General features: G+C 45.0%; 1 protein-coding gene across 11 annotated transcripts; it reads right to left on the bottom strand.

The window, feature by feature from the left end:
* Window positions 1-11,489: 11,489 nt before the first annotated feature.
* Pilrb2l4 (paired immunoglobin like type 2 receptor beta 2 like 4) lies at window positions 11,490-17,345 on the bottom strand. 11 transcript variants are annotated; one of them, XR_015634304.1, is made up of 6 exons: window positions 17,102-17,345; window positions 16,423-16,806; window positions 15,660-15,746; window positions 14,059-14,248; window positions 12,315-12,413; window positions 11,490-11,770 (listed from the first exon to the last, which is right to left on the bottom strand). XR_015634304.1 is itself a non-coding variant. In XM_087579545.1 (6 exons), exons 1-5 carry the CDS (start codon window positions 17,187-17,189, stop codon window positions 12,333-12,335), a joined length of 762 nt encoding a protein of 253 aa, XP_087435671.1. In that variant the 5' UTR covers window positions 17,190-17,345; the 3' UTR covers window positions 11,490-11,770; window positions 12,315-12,332. The 11 variants fall into 11 exon arrangements, 6 of the variants coding, with proteins under 6 accessions (XP_087435671.1, XP_087435672.1, XP_087435673.1 ...); XR_015634305.1 differs by having other exon boundaries at window positions 16,423-16,797; XM_087579545.1 differs by having other exon boundaries at window positions 12,315-12,345.
* Between the last annotated feature and the right edge of the window lie 807 nt (window positions 17,346-18,152).

Here is an 18,152-nt window from a genome sequence, read left to right as displayed (position 1 = left end):
TGTGTGTTTAAATCAACTCCTGACCAGATTCCTGTTCTGAAACTTGTGACCATGATACTCCATGGACAGGACTGTGACAATCAGTTAAGAAGGTCCAAGGTCCCTCCACAAAGGAGACATCCCTAACATCTCAGACAAAGCCAATAGAAAGCAACTGCCTTTAGACCCCACCCTACCCCAATATATTTATAAGATTGTATCCATAAGGAATAAAGAGCACAAGTAAGTTCATCAAAGTTCCTCTGAAGCTTCCTGTTTTGCTGAACTGTAACACCCTAAGGGAAGAACATTCTCTCCGGAAGATTTTGTCACTTAAATCTGCTCCAGCCTACTGCAGCCACATCCTGTTCTCATGCCCAAGTTCCTCTAGTACTTTTTCCTACTGTTTCTCTCAGGCCAGAAACATCCATTGTAAACAAGTGTAGTCATGGCAGAAGCCAACATCTGCTCCCCACTTGGACCATAAAGTTCCCTTGTAGCAGATCACAGATCCACTCTCCCTAAGTGCATTCAATCAGCGGTAAGCACCTATGTGATGTTGAGTATGTTGGCTCTGTGTGAATTATTGCTGTGGGCCTGTCTATGGTTTTTCCCATTTGAACAATGGAAAATGACATGGGAAGTCACATGACCAGTTGAGCAACTTCATTAAGGCCCCCTTTCTGTGCAGCTGCCTGTGGTGTTAGGCTGAGAATGGACCAATTTGGATAACTACACAGATCACCATCATGGCATCCTGCTGTGGGAACACATCAGGGATACTCAGAGGAAACACCACCCCAGCTCCTAAGATAACCGTGTTCATGAGAGCTTCTGAGTTCAAACTCAGAAGGATTGAATGCAGTCACAAACCTTGCAGACATCTCAGAGCTTCTCCAGGACACCTCACTTTAGTCACAGGGAGTTCTGGTGACCTCTCCATGAACCCAATTATCTTGAACTAGTCTCATTGGATTGGGATCATTTTCCCAAATGCCTCAGCAAAGGCCCATGAATGACACTCAGTTGAAACTTGTGATTGATGGACTGGAGTTACAGCTGTGCAACACTGCAGCTATGGCTCAATGTTGTTGGTAGATCTTTATCAAGCATGGGTCAGTATGGATGGTTTCCAACTGTAATCCTAGTACTGAGGAGGTGGAGACAGGCTTCTCCCTGCATCTCTAGCCTTCCAACCTAGTCTCCATGGGAAACTTCAAGCCAATAAGCAGCCTGTCCCAAAATAATGTGTGTGACACTTTAGAATTTCCTCCACCTGCCTCATGTAAATGAACATATGTGCACACACACACACATACATATACTTACAAACCCACAAACATGCATATATATACAAACAAACACACACACATATACACAAAAACACACACATGTACCCAGAGACAGACACCCAGACATACAAACACAACTACACAGAGACTTATACACAGACATACACAGAGATGCACACAGATACATACAGAGACACAAAGACAGACATAGACTTAACTCAGATGCACATACAGAGACAGACACAGAAACTTACACACACACACACACACACACACACACACACCCCTCTGAGTTAACAGAACCAAATATTCACACATATGGAATGCACCAAATTGTGTAAAAGAAAATATACAATTTAGCTACATATGTATGGCTCAGTCCAGGGCAGAATATATTCCCTTGCTTTACAAACATCACTAAGGGTAATTTCCCCAACATTTACCTTTTTGGGAATTCTAGAACAGTGGTTCTCAACCTTGGCATCACTGCCCCCTGCATGGATTGCATATCAGGAATCACACATATCAGATATTTACATTGTGATCCATAATAGTAGGATAATTAAAGCTATGAAGTAATAATGGCATACTTTTATGCGTGTGATGGGTCCCCATAACATGCAAAACTCTATAAAAGATTTGTGGCATTAGGAAGGTGGAGAACCAGTGAGCTATATATATACATGAAACACCTGCTTTCTCTCTCTGCCCCGAATCCAAGCAGCTGCTATCTGAATTTAATCATGTCAGTGTAGCAGCAGAAGCCTGCACAGATGAGTTCACTGTGGGCATCCTCTCATAGATTACCTTTAGTACAGTCCAGAGCCACCTCTGAATGTGGTGGCACATGCTCTACTGTCCACATAGAGGCAGCATAGGCAAGGCAGATTGCTGTGAGTTCAAGTCCAGAGAGGACTATGGTCAGTATTAGGACAGCCAGTACTATATGCTAAGACTGTGACATAAAATAAACAAATAAATTAATTAATTAATTACAAAGCATAAGGAAGAAAGAAAAAAAGAAATAAAGAAGTACTTAACTTTGAAAATAGCAGTGTGGAGCTGCAGAGCAAGGGTGTAAGATACAGCACAGCAACACACAGATCCCAGCTGCTGTAGGGCCATGTGCAGGATCACACAGTGACTATGCTGGGCCTCAGGGCTCCCAATCCAGAGGACTGAAGTTCCTTCTGCATGGGGGGGTGCTGGAGGAATCAGAAGACAGAGCAGCCACATCATAAAAATGGGGACATCTTTATTTTCATTTTTTTTAAGTCTGAAGGATTGGGGAGAGAAAATAGACATGTCTTGGGGAGCCATGAGGGAAAACAAGGGACTGTGGCGACATGTGGCAGTTACACTTAGACCTGAGAACACCAGAACATGCAATGGCCCATAATATATGTTCTGAGCTGAGGTTGGAGCTGCATGGAGATGCTGTATACACAGACCAATTAGAACCCTGCCACAGGACCAAGAAAGACAGCTGCATCCTGGAGACGTTCATCGAGCGTGAGATCATGGGTGAAAGTGGGCAGGGCTAGTTAGTTTTGGAACAATGAGGGTGTGAGCTATGGGCTGCTGAAGCCTAGAGTTCAGTCTGGTTCTGCCTGAGAAGAGGATGACAGACATAGGAGGCAGCAAAGACTTGTCTACAAGGAAGATGCTGTTGGCAGAGGTGTGGGCAGAGCCAAGGGAAAGGAATATGAAAGGAAGCTCAGAGATGTGGGGCCTGAGGTGGCAGTAAGGGATAAGGAAAGGTGTCAAAGCCTGAGCCATGGTGACTCACCATGGCCAGAGTCCCACCAGGTAATGAGACCATGAAAGCCTACAAGTAGGAGAGGACGCCTTGTGCAGCAACACTGAGGTGCTCAGGAGTCCAGAGAGAATCAGAGTAAAGTGAGACCAATAGCCAGGCTTCCTAATTGGAGAACTAATTGGAGACAGGCTCTCCAAATCTCTACCTCCTGTGGCCAGCAACTTCTTTTAATGATCCGGCCTCTTTTTTTCCCCATGTTGAAGAAGGTACATCCTCTGGTGACTGAAAAGAAGGTCGGTCCTTGAGCCCAGCCTCCATTATTGGCTGGGAAAGATGGCCTTGTCCTCCACAGGCAGCACTCACCTCTCTACCACTTCAGCCTTCTGCCTTAACAACTCTTTACCATTTCCTGTGTGGTTTGTCATCTCTCTCTCTTTCTTCTGTGTTTTCTCCATTCCTTACCTCCCCTCCTCATTCTGTTTCTTACTATATTTCACAGCAGGCTGGTTGTTTGCATCTCTAATAATCTAACATAATGAAGTTGCCAGTCTCTAAACCACTTCAGACACAACGAGGAAGGAAAACGCATTCAGTCCCTGGTCCGAGCACAGTGGCCACCTACCCCTCCCTTTGCATTTCCCTCCCCTTCTCCACTCTATTCTTTGGACTTTTCTTGCCATTCAGGGACCTTTCACAGAGTACAGGCAGAACCACGACCTGATGGACTCTCACTGCCTTGGCCTGATCCCTGCTGAAAGACTCCAGCTTCCCTGGGCTTCCTGGACAGTGACTCTGAAGATACTCAAATTTCCAAAGGAGTCTTTCTACCTCCTCCCCCATGATCAGCTTCCTGAAAAGCAGGAAGATGTGGTTGTATAAGAGCAAGAGAAATCATTCCCCCTGAGTGGCGTGTGCAGGGGCATCTTCCCATTTCCTTAGGTTTCCTGGCACTGATTGCCTTGTCCATGCTTCCCTGCAGCTGACTATGCAGCCTGCCCTCTCTCACATCTGCCATCCTCACAGTCTCCATGGTCCTCAGATCCATTGACCTGAGCCAGACCCAATCTCTCCTGGCCTCACCGCCAGCCACACATGGACAGACTTCTGTATCCAGAGTACCCTCAGAGACACTGAGGCACTGAACCATTGAGATGCGTTGACCCAACATGGAAGGTCAGTCAGGACATGAACTAGAGATATGGTACTTGTCAGAATGAGCTTTCTGTTTCTTTGCATGTGTGTGTGTGTGTGTGTGTGTGTGTGTGTGTGTGTGTGTGTGTGTGTGTTTCAATTTTATCTCAAGTGGCCCAAGCTGGTTTGTGAACTTGTTATGTTGGCAAGGATGACCATGATACTCCTGCCTGGTCCTCCCTTGAGCTGATTTTACACTTGTGCACCATCAAGTCTCTTTATCCTCTATTGGACATAAAACCTTTGGTTCTGTGCATGCCAGGAAAGTAAGCACTCACTCTACCACATGCACCATATCTATAGCAGCAGTGAGGTCTGTGAGGATGCCCTCCCGGTCAGAGTTCTCACCTCCAGATTACATCTGCCTTTCCCTTACTGCCTGAGGTCTCTGTGTAAATGGTGACTCAATTGTTAACTCACCCAGAAAGTGGCAGGACCTGACAAAATTGCCATGTCATGAACTGGACAGCATCATTTTTACACAACAGTCTCTGGTGGGTTCTAAAGGATCCCAGCTGCCTTTTGTGCCCTGCTTCACTGCTGCCACCTGCTGGCTGCTTAATCACACACAGATCATGAGCTCTGTTCTGGTTTCATGGTTTGGACTCAGCTGAATTCCCATGGGGACCCTGATGTGGGAAGAGACAAATGCATCTCTCTGGCTTTGAAGCTAGCCTGGTCTACATATCCAGTTTCAGAGTAGCAACTACTACAAAGTAAATATATGTCTCAAAAAATTAAACAAGAAACCCAAAAATGAAAAATGAAAACACTCATACCCCTAAAACAAACAACAAAAACAAAAAAACCAAAAGAAACCAAATCAAAACAACAAAAAAGCACATATCAAAGTACCAAGAAACCAACCGAAAAACCAAAAGTTGATAGTTAAGTTGGATGGTGTCCCTAATTATGAGGCCTAAGGTTGTGCTCCAGACTTCACATATTTGTTCACACACTTACTTGCACACACATGCACCTGTAACACACACACACACACACACACAGAGAGAGAGAGAGAGAGAGAGAGAGAGAGAGAGAGAGAGAGAGAGATCATTCAAAGCACTGTTATCAGCAGATAGGCTACGAACTTTCCCCAGTCTTCATCCTCAGTAAACATGGCTTCCCTCAGACCAGGCTCAGTGACTCTTCAGACTCCAGTTCCTGACAAATTCACAGCATTCAGACTCTCTGATTTTATGACCTAGTTGGTTATTCCATAATAGACAATGGTCAGAAAGAAAACGCTCAAGACTTCATCTTTCTCTCTGAGGCCTCCCATTTCAGAAACATCACTCATATAACACATACTGCAGGCTCTGTCAGCCCTGACACAGTAGATGATGTCCTGGATGAAAAGTATCCCTCTTCTCCCTCTATGTCACACCACCTACAAACATACTTCTTGCTTTCTCTACCAGAGTGACAACACCCAGAGCCCAGATGGAACCCTAAAATACCTCACCCAGATTGGGGCCTGTGGAGAGTGAAGGACATGCTAGAGAGGGGGTTGGAAGGATGGAGGCAGGTAGTTGTGGGGCAGTGCGCTGCGCCACCACACAGAAAATGAGGTAAGGTTGAGAGGATTATGAAGGCCAGCAATTCTCATAACTGAAAATTGTTTTTAAATACACTCCTGACCCAACTGCTGTCCTGAAATATATAACCATGAAACCCCATGGAGAGGACTAGGGCATTCTGTCTCAAAGGGACAACACACAAAGCCCGTCCACGTGCAAATGAGGCATCCTTAACATTTCAGTAGAAAGCATCTACCTTTGGACCCCACCCCACCCCAATTTACTTATAAGATTGTATCCATGAGGACTAAAAAGCATTAGTTATTTCACCAAAGTTCCTCTGAGACTGCCTGCTTCGTTGAGTTGTAACACCCTAAAGGAAGAGTATTATTGCCTGAGGCTTTTGTCACTGGAAGCTGCTCTAGCCTTCTGCAGTCACTTCTTGTTATCATACCCAAGTCTCTGTAGTACTTTTTCTTCATGATTAGCTCATTCCAAGAAACACACACTGTGAACAAAGCTGGCCAGAGCAGAAGCCAATGTCTGCTCCCCACTTGGACCATAAAGTTCCCTTGTAGCAGATCAGAGATCCACTCTTCCTAAGTGTATTCAACCAGCGGTAAGCACCTATGTGAAGTTGAGAATGTTGGCTCTGTGTGAGTCGTTGCTATGGGACTGTCTATGGTTTTTCCCATTAGAACAGTTGAAAAAACCTTGGAAGTCACATGACCATTTGAGCAACTGCATTTATGTCCCTTTTCTGTGTGCAGGTGCCTGTGGTGTTGACCTGAGAACCGATCACTTTGGATGACTACACAGACCACCATCATGGCATCCTGCTGTGTGAACATATCAGGGATGCTCAGAGGAAATACCACCCCAGCTCCAAAGGTCACCATGCCCATGAGTGCTGCTGAGTTAACCTCAGGAGGCCTGGGTGCAGTCATAACTACTGCAGACATGACACAAATACTCTAGGACACTTCATTTTAGCCACAAGAAGCCTTGATGACCTCTTCATGACCCTAGTTATCTCCATTTAGCCTCATGGGATTGGCGATCATTTTCCAAATGCCTCAGCAAAGGCCAATGAATGATACTCATTTGAGGCTTGTGATTGGTGGACTGGAGTTGCATTGGTACCACACTGTAGCTATGACACGGTGTGCTTGAAGGAACTCTAACAAGCATGTGTCAGAATGGAAAGTTTCTGTGTTCTGTTAGGAGCTGGTCTGCTGACTATCAAATGTTAAGACAGACTGAACATGGCAAAAAAGGAACTGTCCTAGGAAAGAACCCAGAGTCCAGAATATCAACGTGACAGGAAATGAGAAAATTAGTGTGTATAGTTGGACCTTTGAGGAAAGGAAGCCCAGCATGGGGTTTAAACATGCCTTTGTCTGTCACTGAATGTGAAGCATGGAGGGAGGGGGGTCAAGTTTCTGGATGAGATGGCAGTGTGCAGGGAATAAGGGAGAGGGGGACCCTGATTCTCAGGCTGTTATTCTCAAAAAGGACCATGGTCCTTGCCCCTGTCCTACTGACTTGTATCCTGGACAGAGTCTGCCACTCTCTTAGAGGTCACATATGGGAGAAAAGGGTCAAGACAAATACTGAGAAGGATTGCTTGGAGTGAGACTTTTATTTGTTGGACTGGTTATTCTTCTGAGTTTAAGGGATACAGGAAAGTTGAGCTCAGAGCTGGAAGGACAGGAACAAAGGTTTTCCAGGGTTGTGCACTCACAGGATGTCTTCTGAATTGTGTCCTGTAGAGAAACAGGCTTCTCAGAGAGGTTTTCAGCGAAAGAGCTGTGATTTATTGGGGGTAACAGGAGCTATATGAAATTTCCTAAATGATTATTGGTTATAGGATGACTGTACATGATTGGCTTGTGCTGAGGGTCAGAGAAAGCTTCATTTGCATGAAGAGAAATTACAGGGGCTGGAAAGGTCTCTATAGAGAAACAGGAAATTAGACCTGTAATTCCGTCACCTTGTTATTACTTCCTGAAGGGTGGCAGAGGTGGGGGTGGTACAGGCTCCTTGGACCTGAATGTGCAGACTGGAGAAGGAGGGAACACTCGAAACTTCTCCTGCTCTCAGAATGAGATTTTCTTGTTTGATCTTAGTATTGCTCTGAACTGGCTCCTTGAATTGTTTTGTTTATTATCCCACATTTATTAAAAAGTATTACAAATTCATAAACCAACAGAGAATACCAGTCAGTCTCTCATGACCAGAGAAAGACAGGATGACATGGATTCAAAGGAGAGGACATCAGAGCAGACATGGATTCCTAGGATGTATCACACACGATCCTGCATCCATGTGCTCTCATTCCCATGCAGGAGGCAGGGAGGATGGTGATATGCAGGGAGGGTCCCCTCAATCACTATTTGAAGGAACTCACCTCCATGATGAGAGGTCCTGGCACCAGGAGGTCTGTTACCTGAGGACTAACAGATGATGTCTCACCAGGAGCCTGTGGGTGATCCTGACAGGCAGAGGACAATTGTCCACAGTCAGTTTTCTCCATGTACCATTTGAGTCCCCAGGAATCACACCCAGGTCACTGTGCTAGGCAGCATTTCTACTGAGCTCCATATCTCACTGCCATACACTGTTTTGTTGTTCATTAAATATAGCATTTTAAAATACTTCATTTACCATAAACTTATAAAATGGTATGACCATGATGGATCATCTTGAGAAATCCACACAGTTTTTTATACCATGGATCTCATTGAGTTTGAAGCTTGCCTTGTCTATATATCCAGTTTTTAGACAGCAGAGTCTGCATAGTGAAAATTTGTATCAAAGAATAAACAAACAAAAAAACCCAACAACATACACCAAGGAATCCCAGCCAAACCTACAAAAGTCTATGTATCAAACTGAATACCAACCAATCAAAAACAGAAACACAAAGTTGATGGTGAACTTGGATGGTGTTGCTAATTACCATACCTGAGGTTGTCCTCTCCACTTCCATACATGGGCCCAAACTGACTTGCACACACATGCACCAGATCTCAAACACATATCATGCAAGGATCCTTTCACATATAGTCTGCTACAACATATTGCCTGTCATCATCCAGACTAAACAAGGCCTCCGTAAGATGAGGCTCTATGATTCTGGAGACTCTAGTTCCTGATGTTGTTCACAGCATTCAGATTCTCTGACTTTATAACTAATTAACTTATCTTACAGCAGGGGAAGAAAACAGGCTATACCCTTTCTGTTTCTCTGTAGATAATCAAATTCCAGAGGCATCCTTCAGATAACACATACTACAGGCTCTGTGGGCCCAGCAGATAACCTCATAGATGAAAACTGTCCCTGTCTTCTCCATTCTTGTCACCACTTCCTTACACACACACTCATTGATCTCTCTTCCCTAGTGACAACACAAAGATCCAGAGTGTGGTCACAAAGTTACCCCCAGACTGGTGCAGGGACAGAGTGGAGAAGCTAGAGAGAGTGGGGGAAGGATGGCAGCTGGTGGTGTAGACAGGATGCTCAGGCTGAAGCTTCACTTTTACAATAGCACAGTTGCCTGCTGCCAACTGACCTCATGTTTCTTCCCTAGGATGACATCATCATCTTCATCTGCCTCATCTGCTGCCAAGCCTCAGATGAGCTCCTGCCTGCACACCTGTCTGGGGGAGTCCCGAGGAAGAGACTCTATACTGTGTTCTAAAGGTCCAGTGAGTGGGACTGGGGAAACAGTTCAGTCTCCCCCAACATCTGCTGATAGCCAAGGACAAAGACATTTATAGGTATGTCATCAAGTTTGTTGTCACAGAAAGAGTGAAACTCACAACCCCCTCCTCAGGGTTATTATATTTAGCTTAAAATAAACCAAAGCTAAAACAAATAAATGAAGAAAAACCGGAAAGTGTTAATACCCTAACATGTAGGTACATTTAGTAGGATGCAGCAGCAGGAGATTTTCTAACTGTGAGGCCAGACTTTGTGTACAAAGCAAGTTCCAGGACAATCAGATGTATATAATAGAGAAAGCCCCTCCTCCAAAACGGAAGAAAACAAAAACAAACATACAAAAACTGAAGTATTGCTACTCACGATATATTTTATATAAATCTGGAGAGAAGCTAAGTATCATATTCAAGTTCTCCATCTCCAACGAAAAGGGAGCTAAGTGACAACCTTTTTTCATTACACACTTTACTGATTTCAGTTTTGTTAAGCTTTGCTGTTGATTTAAAGACAAAGTCTCATGTAACCCAGGCTGGCCTAAATTCAAGAAGTACCAAGAATAGCTTCTAATTCTGTGGTTCTCAAGCTTCCTAATGCTCTGATATTTCCTCATGTTGGGGTGACTCCAATCATGGAAATATTTCATTGGTATTTCATGACGGTAATTTTGCTACAGTTATGATCATAATATAAACATCTGATATTCAGGATATCTGAAATGTGACTGCTGTGAAAACATTCTCCTAGTTTTAGAAAGGTGGTGACCCACAGGTTGACAATCAATGTTAAAATTGATAATATTCCCATCACCACCTGTCAATTGTTGGGATGACAGGAATGTTATAATCCTAATTTTCTTTTATTCCTTTTTCTTACTGATCAGTTCAGTCTAGGGAACATAAATTCCAAACACTTGTCACCAGGGCAGAAGCCAATATCTACTCTCTAGTTGGAACATAATGTTCCCTTTTGGCAGATCAGAGACACAGTCTGCCTAAGTGTATACAACCTGAGCTTAAGCACATATGTAGAGATGAGAATGTTGGCTCTGTAAGTCTTTGGTGTGGGCTTATCTCTGGATTTTCTCTCTTATGCAATGGAAAAGGACCTGAGAAGTCACATGACCATTTGAACAAGTGGATTAGGGCCCCTTCTTTCACGTGCATGTGACTCCTTGAGATGACTGGACAGACCAGCATCTTGGCAGCCATCTGTGTAAACACATCAGAAATGCCCAATATCACCATGCCCAGGAGAGCTGCAGAGTTCAGTCTCAGGGGCTAGGATGCAGTCACAACCACAGTAGACATCTCACAGCTCTTCCAGGACACTTCACTTTAGCCACATCAGTTTTGGGGACCTCATCATGACCCCAAATATCTCCAGCTTGTCTCATGGCATTGGGAACAGCTTCCAAATGACCAAGAAAAGGCCCATGAATGATATTCATTTGAGGCTTGTGATTGGAGAACTGGAGCTGTTTCCATACTACTTCATTTATGGCTCACTATGGTTGGTAGATCTCTATCGAGCATGGCCATGAAATTCTTATGTCATGAGAAGCATGGTTTCATTCCTTCTGGGTCACTGTGGATGGTTTCCTGTGTACCCACAAATTTTTATTATAAGGTGACCTGCTGACTATCAAATATTAGGACAGACTGGACTTGGGACAAATTTCCCATTTTAGGAGACAATGGAGAGTGCAGAATGTCAACATGGCAGGAAATGAGAAAGTGAGGGCATACAGTTGGGCTTGTGAGTAAAGAAAGCTCAACATGGGACCCAAGCAAGCCATGCTCTGACACTTGATGTGAAGCATGTGGGGAGGGGTGGCTCTGGATGAGAGGTCAGCATCCAGAGAGTAAAGAAGAGGAGAACTCTGATTCTCAGGCTGTGGGTTTCAATGAAAACCATGGCCCTTACATCTATCCCAGTGACCTACACCCTAGACACAGTCTACACTCTCTAAGAAGTGTCAGGAAGGAAGAGTGATGGGGGCCCAGGAGACACACTGAGATGGATTGGTGGGAGTAACATATTTATTAAAAGTGTCAATAACTCCATGAGCAGACAGAGAACAGCACAATCAGGCTCTCAGGCCCAGAGACACACAGGAGGACCTTGGTTCCAAGGAGAGGGTATCCGAGCCCCCATGGCAGAAGTGGGGGTTATCCAAGAATGACTTTCACAGGAGAATCCTGCAGCCACGAGCTCTGACTCCCAGAGAGAAGACATGGAAGACTGTGGGATGCAGGGTGTGTGATGTAAACTCACCTGATGAGAGATCCTAGCAGTGGGGAGCCTGTTAGGTAAGGAATAAATGATTATTTGTCACCAGGATCGGGTGGCCGACCATGAGACACAGATGACAGTGTTCTCTGTGTACCATTTGGGTCCCCAGAAATCATTCCCAGGACTCTGGGCTAGGCAGCAGACTCCATTTCCCACTGATCTATCTTACTGGCATATACTACTTTTCTTCCTTCGTGTGTAATTTAAAATATTTCAGGTAAAATCAATTTGGAAAATGTTATGTCCATGATTTATCACCTTGAGCAATCCCCCCTCATTTTTAAAGACACAATCTTTCACAGGCCAGAAACTCACCAGTTGTTCTAGACTAGGTGTTCAGCCAATCTGTCTCTGCCTGTCTCTTGCTTGACCAGGGCTGGGATTACAAATTCTTGCCACATCCCTGGGTGCAAGCTCCTGATCCATAAACTCAGGTCCTGCTACCCCTGTGCCATGCGTTTCTGACTGAATCATCGCTCTGGCTCCCTTCCATGCTTCTCATAATGAACTTCCCATCAGCTCCTCTTCTGTCCCTTGAGATGACAGGCACTCACCTTACTAGGGTTTAGGCTTTACTCTGCTGTCCTGTAGGAGAAGAAACTATGTCAGTGGGTCAACCACGCTGGTTCTCATTCCTGCCTCTCAGCTGTTCTCTGTGTGCAGACAACAGGAGGGGATGAGGGCATCACACATGTCTGCTACATCCAGGTAGGCACAGGTCTGAGAATCAACAGGACCTGAGGCCAGGAGTCAGCCTACTTTCTGTACAACACAGCATGTCAGATGACTACTAGTGAACTCAACCATATCCTGTCTCCCTTTCAGTCCTTTTCCCTACTCTACTTTCTTGACACATCTCTGCCTTCTCTGCTCTGCACTCACTGTGTCTCCCTCTTGCCTCCCTGAAACCTTGTTTTCTAGCTGTCCCTCTCAGTGTAGGCTGCTGAATCCTGCAGTTTCAGACTCAGGGATTTAATCCCGGTCAGACTTCTGCGGCCATTCAGGCTGCTGCTCTTCCACCTCTCAGTTCTTCTACTTACAGTGACAGAGGGCAGAGCCTGTCTGAAACAGTGGGATGCACATTTAAATGTTCATTTGTAAACTTCCATTACACTCCACCATCTATGCATCTCTCTCCTTATCCTGTAGTCCCAACGGCTTTAAATCAACTCTGACCTCAGTTCACATGTAGGTCTTGTGTTGGGTATACAAGATATTTGGAGCCCAGTGGCCTACAGCTTGCTATGTAACTGTAGATAGACTTGAACTCCTGATTCCCTTCTCTGGACCCAAGGGCTGGAATTATTTTGTAACCCTCTTTGTACCGATTTTTATTTCTTAGAGTACCCATGAATTTGAAGACAAATAATTTGTTTATACAAAAATGTAATGGGATTTTGCAAAAGAACATTGTATTTTCAAGTGTGTGTGTTTGTCTGTTTGTGTGTGGTGTATGTGTGTGTTCTCCAGGAACATAACATATAAAATTTTCCGTTCTGCAAATATGCTTGAATTTAGAGTACTTCCCTAATCCTTTTGTAAAATTTACTGTGAACAGAGCATAACCACATGTGAATATTTGCAAATGTGAACACTCATGTGCTGCTGGAGGACAACCTTGGGCATTTTTCTTTAGGAGCTATCCTCTCTGGATTGTGAGGCAGCAAAGTCATTGGTCTCACCCAGTACATAAGGTGGCCAACACAGGGAGCCTCAGGGATCCTAGTGTATCAGGCTGTCCTAGCATCTGAAAACTCTTTCTATGGCTCCTGGGATGATGCTCATGTGACTGTGGAAAAATCACTTCAACTGAGACACTTCAATGGGTGTTTCATGATTTCTCTGAGGAGGGTGAGATTTCTAGTGTCCAACTCTTGCTTGTTGTAGTGTTAAGTTCTCCATACACATTTCTTCCTCTTTCTGTGTCCATTAATTTCCATTTTAGTTACACATGCCCAACTCAAAGAGGTGTCTCCACTTATACATATCACTTCCTGTAACATGTTATCTGCAAAAGCTGGTCTACCCTCATTTCTTCTATAGCAGATGAACAGTCAGCCCCTGAGGTTCCTGCATGGCTACTTGAATTCCTTAGGAGCATGCGCTGTGTTCATCTACATTTGCTCCTCTGATTTCCAGGTGGTCAGGAAGGACAGCAGGCTCCATGCAGTTCTTGAGGAGTTCAGGCAAATTTCCCTCCTTCTGTTCTCTTTACTGTTCCCTGCCCTTCTCCATCTCCAACACCTGAGAACACTCCCAGTGGGGAAGCTCAGGTGAGGCCTGTCTTGGAACACTTACCTTTGCTTCCACCACAGGAAGATCACCCATCCATAGAGGGGGATGATGACCACAACTTTGGCCATGACCATCCCAACCATGGCTCCCAAGTTCAGCAGTGATGGATTCCTCTGGCCCCTTGTGTTCTCCAGGCCAGCTGTAGGGACTGCAGAGGGGATGATGGAGGGGCTCGCCATGGTAGTACTGAGAGCTATGGAAAGAAGAAAAGTGAGAAAATCTTCCATGGATGAAGTGAGGAATGGGTGAGTGTCACACCTTGTCTCCTCGGTTGGATGTGGGATGCAGAACAGCTGTTAGAAGTTCACACAAGGAAGGGAACACATGCTTAAGACTGAGACTCCAGAAGAGTAAGCTCAGATGCACAGTCCCCAACTGTCCTGGCTGTGTGTTCACTAATTTTCATTGGGTCACACATAACTACGTTAGAAAATTTTGGCGATTTTTTTCCACTTAAATATATAACTTAAGTACATAACTAACAGATATGGTTAGTTCATAGTGCTTTTGCTGCTTGGACCCAAGAACCTGAGTTTGGTCCCCAGTATCAATATCAAGAACATGGTGAAGGCTGCATGACCCTTGCTCATAGCCCAAGAGACAGAGGCAGGCAGAGCCCTGTGGGTGGACAGGTAACCTGGTCTATGTGTCTAGTTCCATGTCCAACAGAGTCAAGTGATGTAATCCGAGAGCTGAGGAGTTGGAGACAGACTTTTCCCTGTGGCTCACTGGCCTGCCAACCTAGCCTCCATGAAAAACTTAAAGCCAGTAAGAGAGCTTGTCCCGCAAAAGAGGGTGGGTGAGAACTTAGGCTCTCCTGTAGCCACTACATACATAAATATATGTACAAACACACACACACATACACAGACACACACACACACACACACACACACACACACACCTCTGCCATACACACTGAATATGCCAAAATGTGTAAAAGAAAAAACACAATTTTAGCTTTATGTGTGCAGCTCTGTCCAGGGCAGAATATATTCCTTTGCTTTACACACATAACTGAGAAAATTTTTGCCAATATTTACCTATTTGCGAATTCTAAACCAGGGGTTCTTGACCTGTGCATCATTATCCCAACATGGATTACATATCAGGTATCACACATTTCAGGTATTTCATTGTGATTCATAAAAATAGGATAATTAAAATTTTGAAGTAGCAATGATATACTTTTAGGCATGTGGGTGCCCAGAACATGAAGAACTGTATAAAAGAGTTGCACCTTTAGGGAATTAGAGAATGACTGAACTAGACACATACATAAAATGGATCCTTTCTCTCTAAGTCCAGGCAACAGCTATCAAACTCTAGTACAAGTCAACATGGTAGCTGTGGCCTACACAGATAACTGCTCTGTGCACATCCTCTCATAATTTGACTTAGGACAGTCAGGAGGCACCTCTGGATGTTGTGGCACATGCTGTACTGTCCACAATCAGGAGGCAGAGGCAAGGCAGACTGCTGTGAGTTCGAGACCAGATGAGTCTCTATACTGAGTATTGGAAAAGCCAGGGCTACATGCTGAGAAACTGATATAAAATAAATAAACAAGATAGAAAGAAAACAGGAAATAAAGAATTACTCACATTTTAAAAAGTGGGGTTGTGGGGAGCAACAGAGAAAAGTTGAAGGAAACAATGCAGCAACACACAGGACCCAGATTCTGTTGGTCCCTATGCAAGAACACAAGTCACTACAATGGGCTCAGGGCTCCCAATCCAGGGGACTCAAGTTCCTTCAGCATCAGAGGGGCTGTAGGGATCAGAAGACCGAGCAGCCACATCATGGAAATGGAAACATTTTCTTATACATTTTCTAATGACTGAAGAGACTGGAGAGAGAAGATAGGTGTGTCCTGGGGAACTATGAGGTGAAATGAGGGACTATGGTGACATGTGGCAGTTACAGTTAGACCTGAGAACACCAGAACATCCAATGGCCCCTACTATATGTTCTGTGCTGACATTGGAGCTATGTGAAGATGCTGCACATAGGTACCAACTAGAGCCCTGCCACAGAAACATGAGAGTCGGCTCCATCCTGGATAATTATATTCACCTTGAGGTCACTGGCTAAAGTGGGCAGGACTGTAGTTAGTTTTGGGAAAATAAGGGTGTGAACTATGGGTTACTGAAGCCAACAGTCCACTCTGATTGTGTCTGAGCAGAGGATGACAGACATAGGGGCAGCAAAGACTTCTCCCAACTGCAAGGAAAGGTGCTGGTGGCAGATGTTTGAGCAGAGCCGAGGGAAAGGAATATGAAAGGAAGCTCAGACTTGTGGACCCTGATGTGATATCTAGGGAACAAGGAAGCCACAGGTGTCAAAGCCTGAGTCATGGTGACTCACCATGAATGATGAGTTTGGTTCCAGCTCTAGACTGCCACAACTTCATGCCTTCTGTGGTTTGCAGAAAAATTCGGCTGAAGTATGTGGACTGGTCATTCGCCTTTAAGTTCAGGATTCTGAGGACTCCTGATGTCTGACCCTGTGTCCAATTCATGATGAGCCGGCCCTTAAAATGCTCATGAAGGAAAAGCAGGGTGGAGTTGTAGATGACTTCCCCAAAGAATACCTTCCATCTCCAGGCTATGCTCATCTGTGGATCCTTGGCCAACTCCCAGGGGAAGTAGAATGAGAAGGGGATCTCGATGGAGCCGCCTTGGATTCCAGTGAGCTGTTCTGGTTGGTTGACACCATAGTCCTGCGTTTTTTGATATCCTGCTGAATTCCCTGGGAAGGACAGGGAGAATCTGAAGCCACTGCAGGGATTGAAAGGACAACCCTGAGCATCCTGAGCCTTCATCTGAAGGGAGGGGTGGGACACAGGGCAGGACTGTCCCTATGGCTGCAGAGACAGCAAAAAGAGAGAAGGGTTGGGTTGGGCTCACTCTGAAGGTTGAACTATTAGGAAAGAAAGACTAGACTGGCTCCTCTACCAGACACTGGACACAAGACACCCACTTTTCCCAGCCACTCTGTGCCCTCCTCTGGTTCAGTCCCTGCTAATGAAGTCCCCACCACTCACCAGTGTGCAGACATGCTGCCAACAGCAGAAGAAGGAGGATCCAAGCCATAGCCAGATTCTGTTCAGGAAGTGAGACCAGCAGGGCCATCAGGAAGTTGAGGATGCCCTGTCTAGGGACACTGGGGCACTCAGCAGTCCCGAGAGAATCAGGATAAATAAAAACAGATGCTCAGATATTCTCAAGTGGAGGACTGAGTTGAGCAGGACCATCTCCACCTCCTTGTGGCCAGCAACTTCCTTTACTGATCTGGCTTCTTCTTTTCCCAAGTTGCAGAAGATCCTCCCTTGTGGTTACTGACAACATGACAGGGCTTTTGGGCCCAGCCCCCACTTTTGGCTGGGAGACATATCCTAGCCCTTGGCATAGCTGCTTCTTCTCTCTTCCACCTTGACTGTCTATCTTATCTACACTATTCCATTTCCTAAGTGGCTTGTAATCTCTCTGCCCCATTCCTCTATATTTCCTCTATTCCTACCCTACCCCTCCTCAATCTCTTTTGTATTGTGTCCCCCACTGTTGCAGTAAAAAAATTTTAAATATGGTTTCTTTTATACCACATTAGTGCCAGCGCCCTAGGGCCACATGGCGTCTGTTGGATATTTTCACTTCAGTCAACAAAGCATCTCACACACTATGTTCCATCCATATCACACTGCCGATGGCTACTCTCTGCGCCTAGCAACAATCTCTCCACCCATCTAGTTCCCAGGACAGGTTGACACGGTGCCGGACATACACATCCCAATTCCATGGTAGACCAGTGTGTACAGTCACCACACAATCTCTTGAACTCAATTAAATCACCACAAGAAAGAACGCACAACACAATAACCTCTAATCCAATTGATAAGATATAAATGCCAACCTAAACAAGGTATAATTTGCTCATCTAGACACATAAAATCCTGTACACATCCACTGCTTAAGAATAGTCATAACAACTTGTAAATGTGCAGAAAAAATTCTCAACCTCCGCCTCCATGTTCTCTCGGCTGCCCTCCCTCCCGCTCCAGTATTCTCCTCCTCTGCAACTTTTCTCCTGCCCATCCT

This window comes from Rattus norvegicus, chromosome 12 (genome assembly GCF_021556685.1).
Source record: "Rattus norvegicus strain SHRSP/BbbUtx chromosome 12, alternate assembly SHRSP_T2T, whole genome shotgun sequence".
NCBI classification, from domain to species: domain Eukaryota; kingdom Metazoa; phylum Chordata; class Mammalia; order Rodentia; family Muridae; genus Rattus; species Rattus norvegicus.
Note: the sequence above shows the minus strand (reverse complement) of the source record. Positions and strands in the feature narration are given on the sequence as shown.

Coding starts and splice junctions, on each gene's coding strand:
- Pilrb2l4 (XM_087579545.1), bottom strand. CDS start 17,189: ATGGCCCTGCTGGTCTCACTTCCTGAACAGAATCTGGCTATGGCTTGG. Junction 16,807..17,101: donor GGCAGCATGTCTGCACACTG/GTGAGTGGTGGG, acceptor TGTCCTTCCCAG/GGAATTCAGCAGGATATCAA. Junction 14,249..15,659: donor ACAACCCCACTTTTTAAAAT/GTGAGTAATTCT, acceptor TTCTTTCCATAG/CTCTCAGTACTACCATGGCG.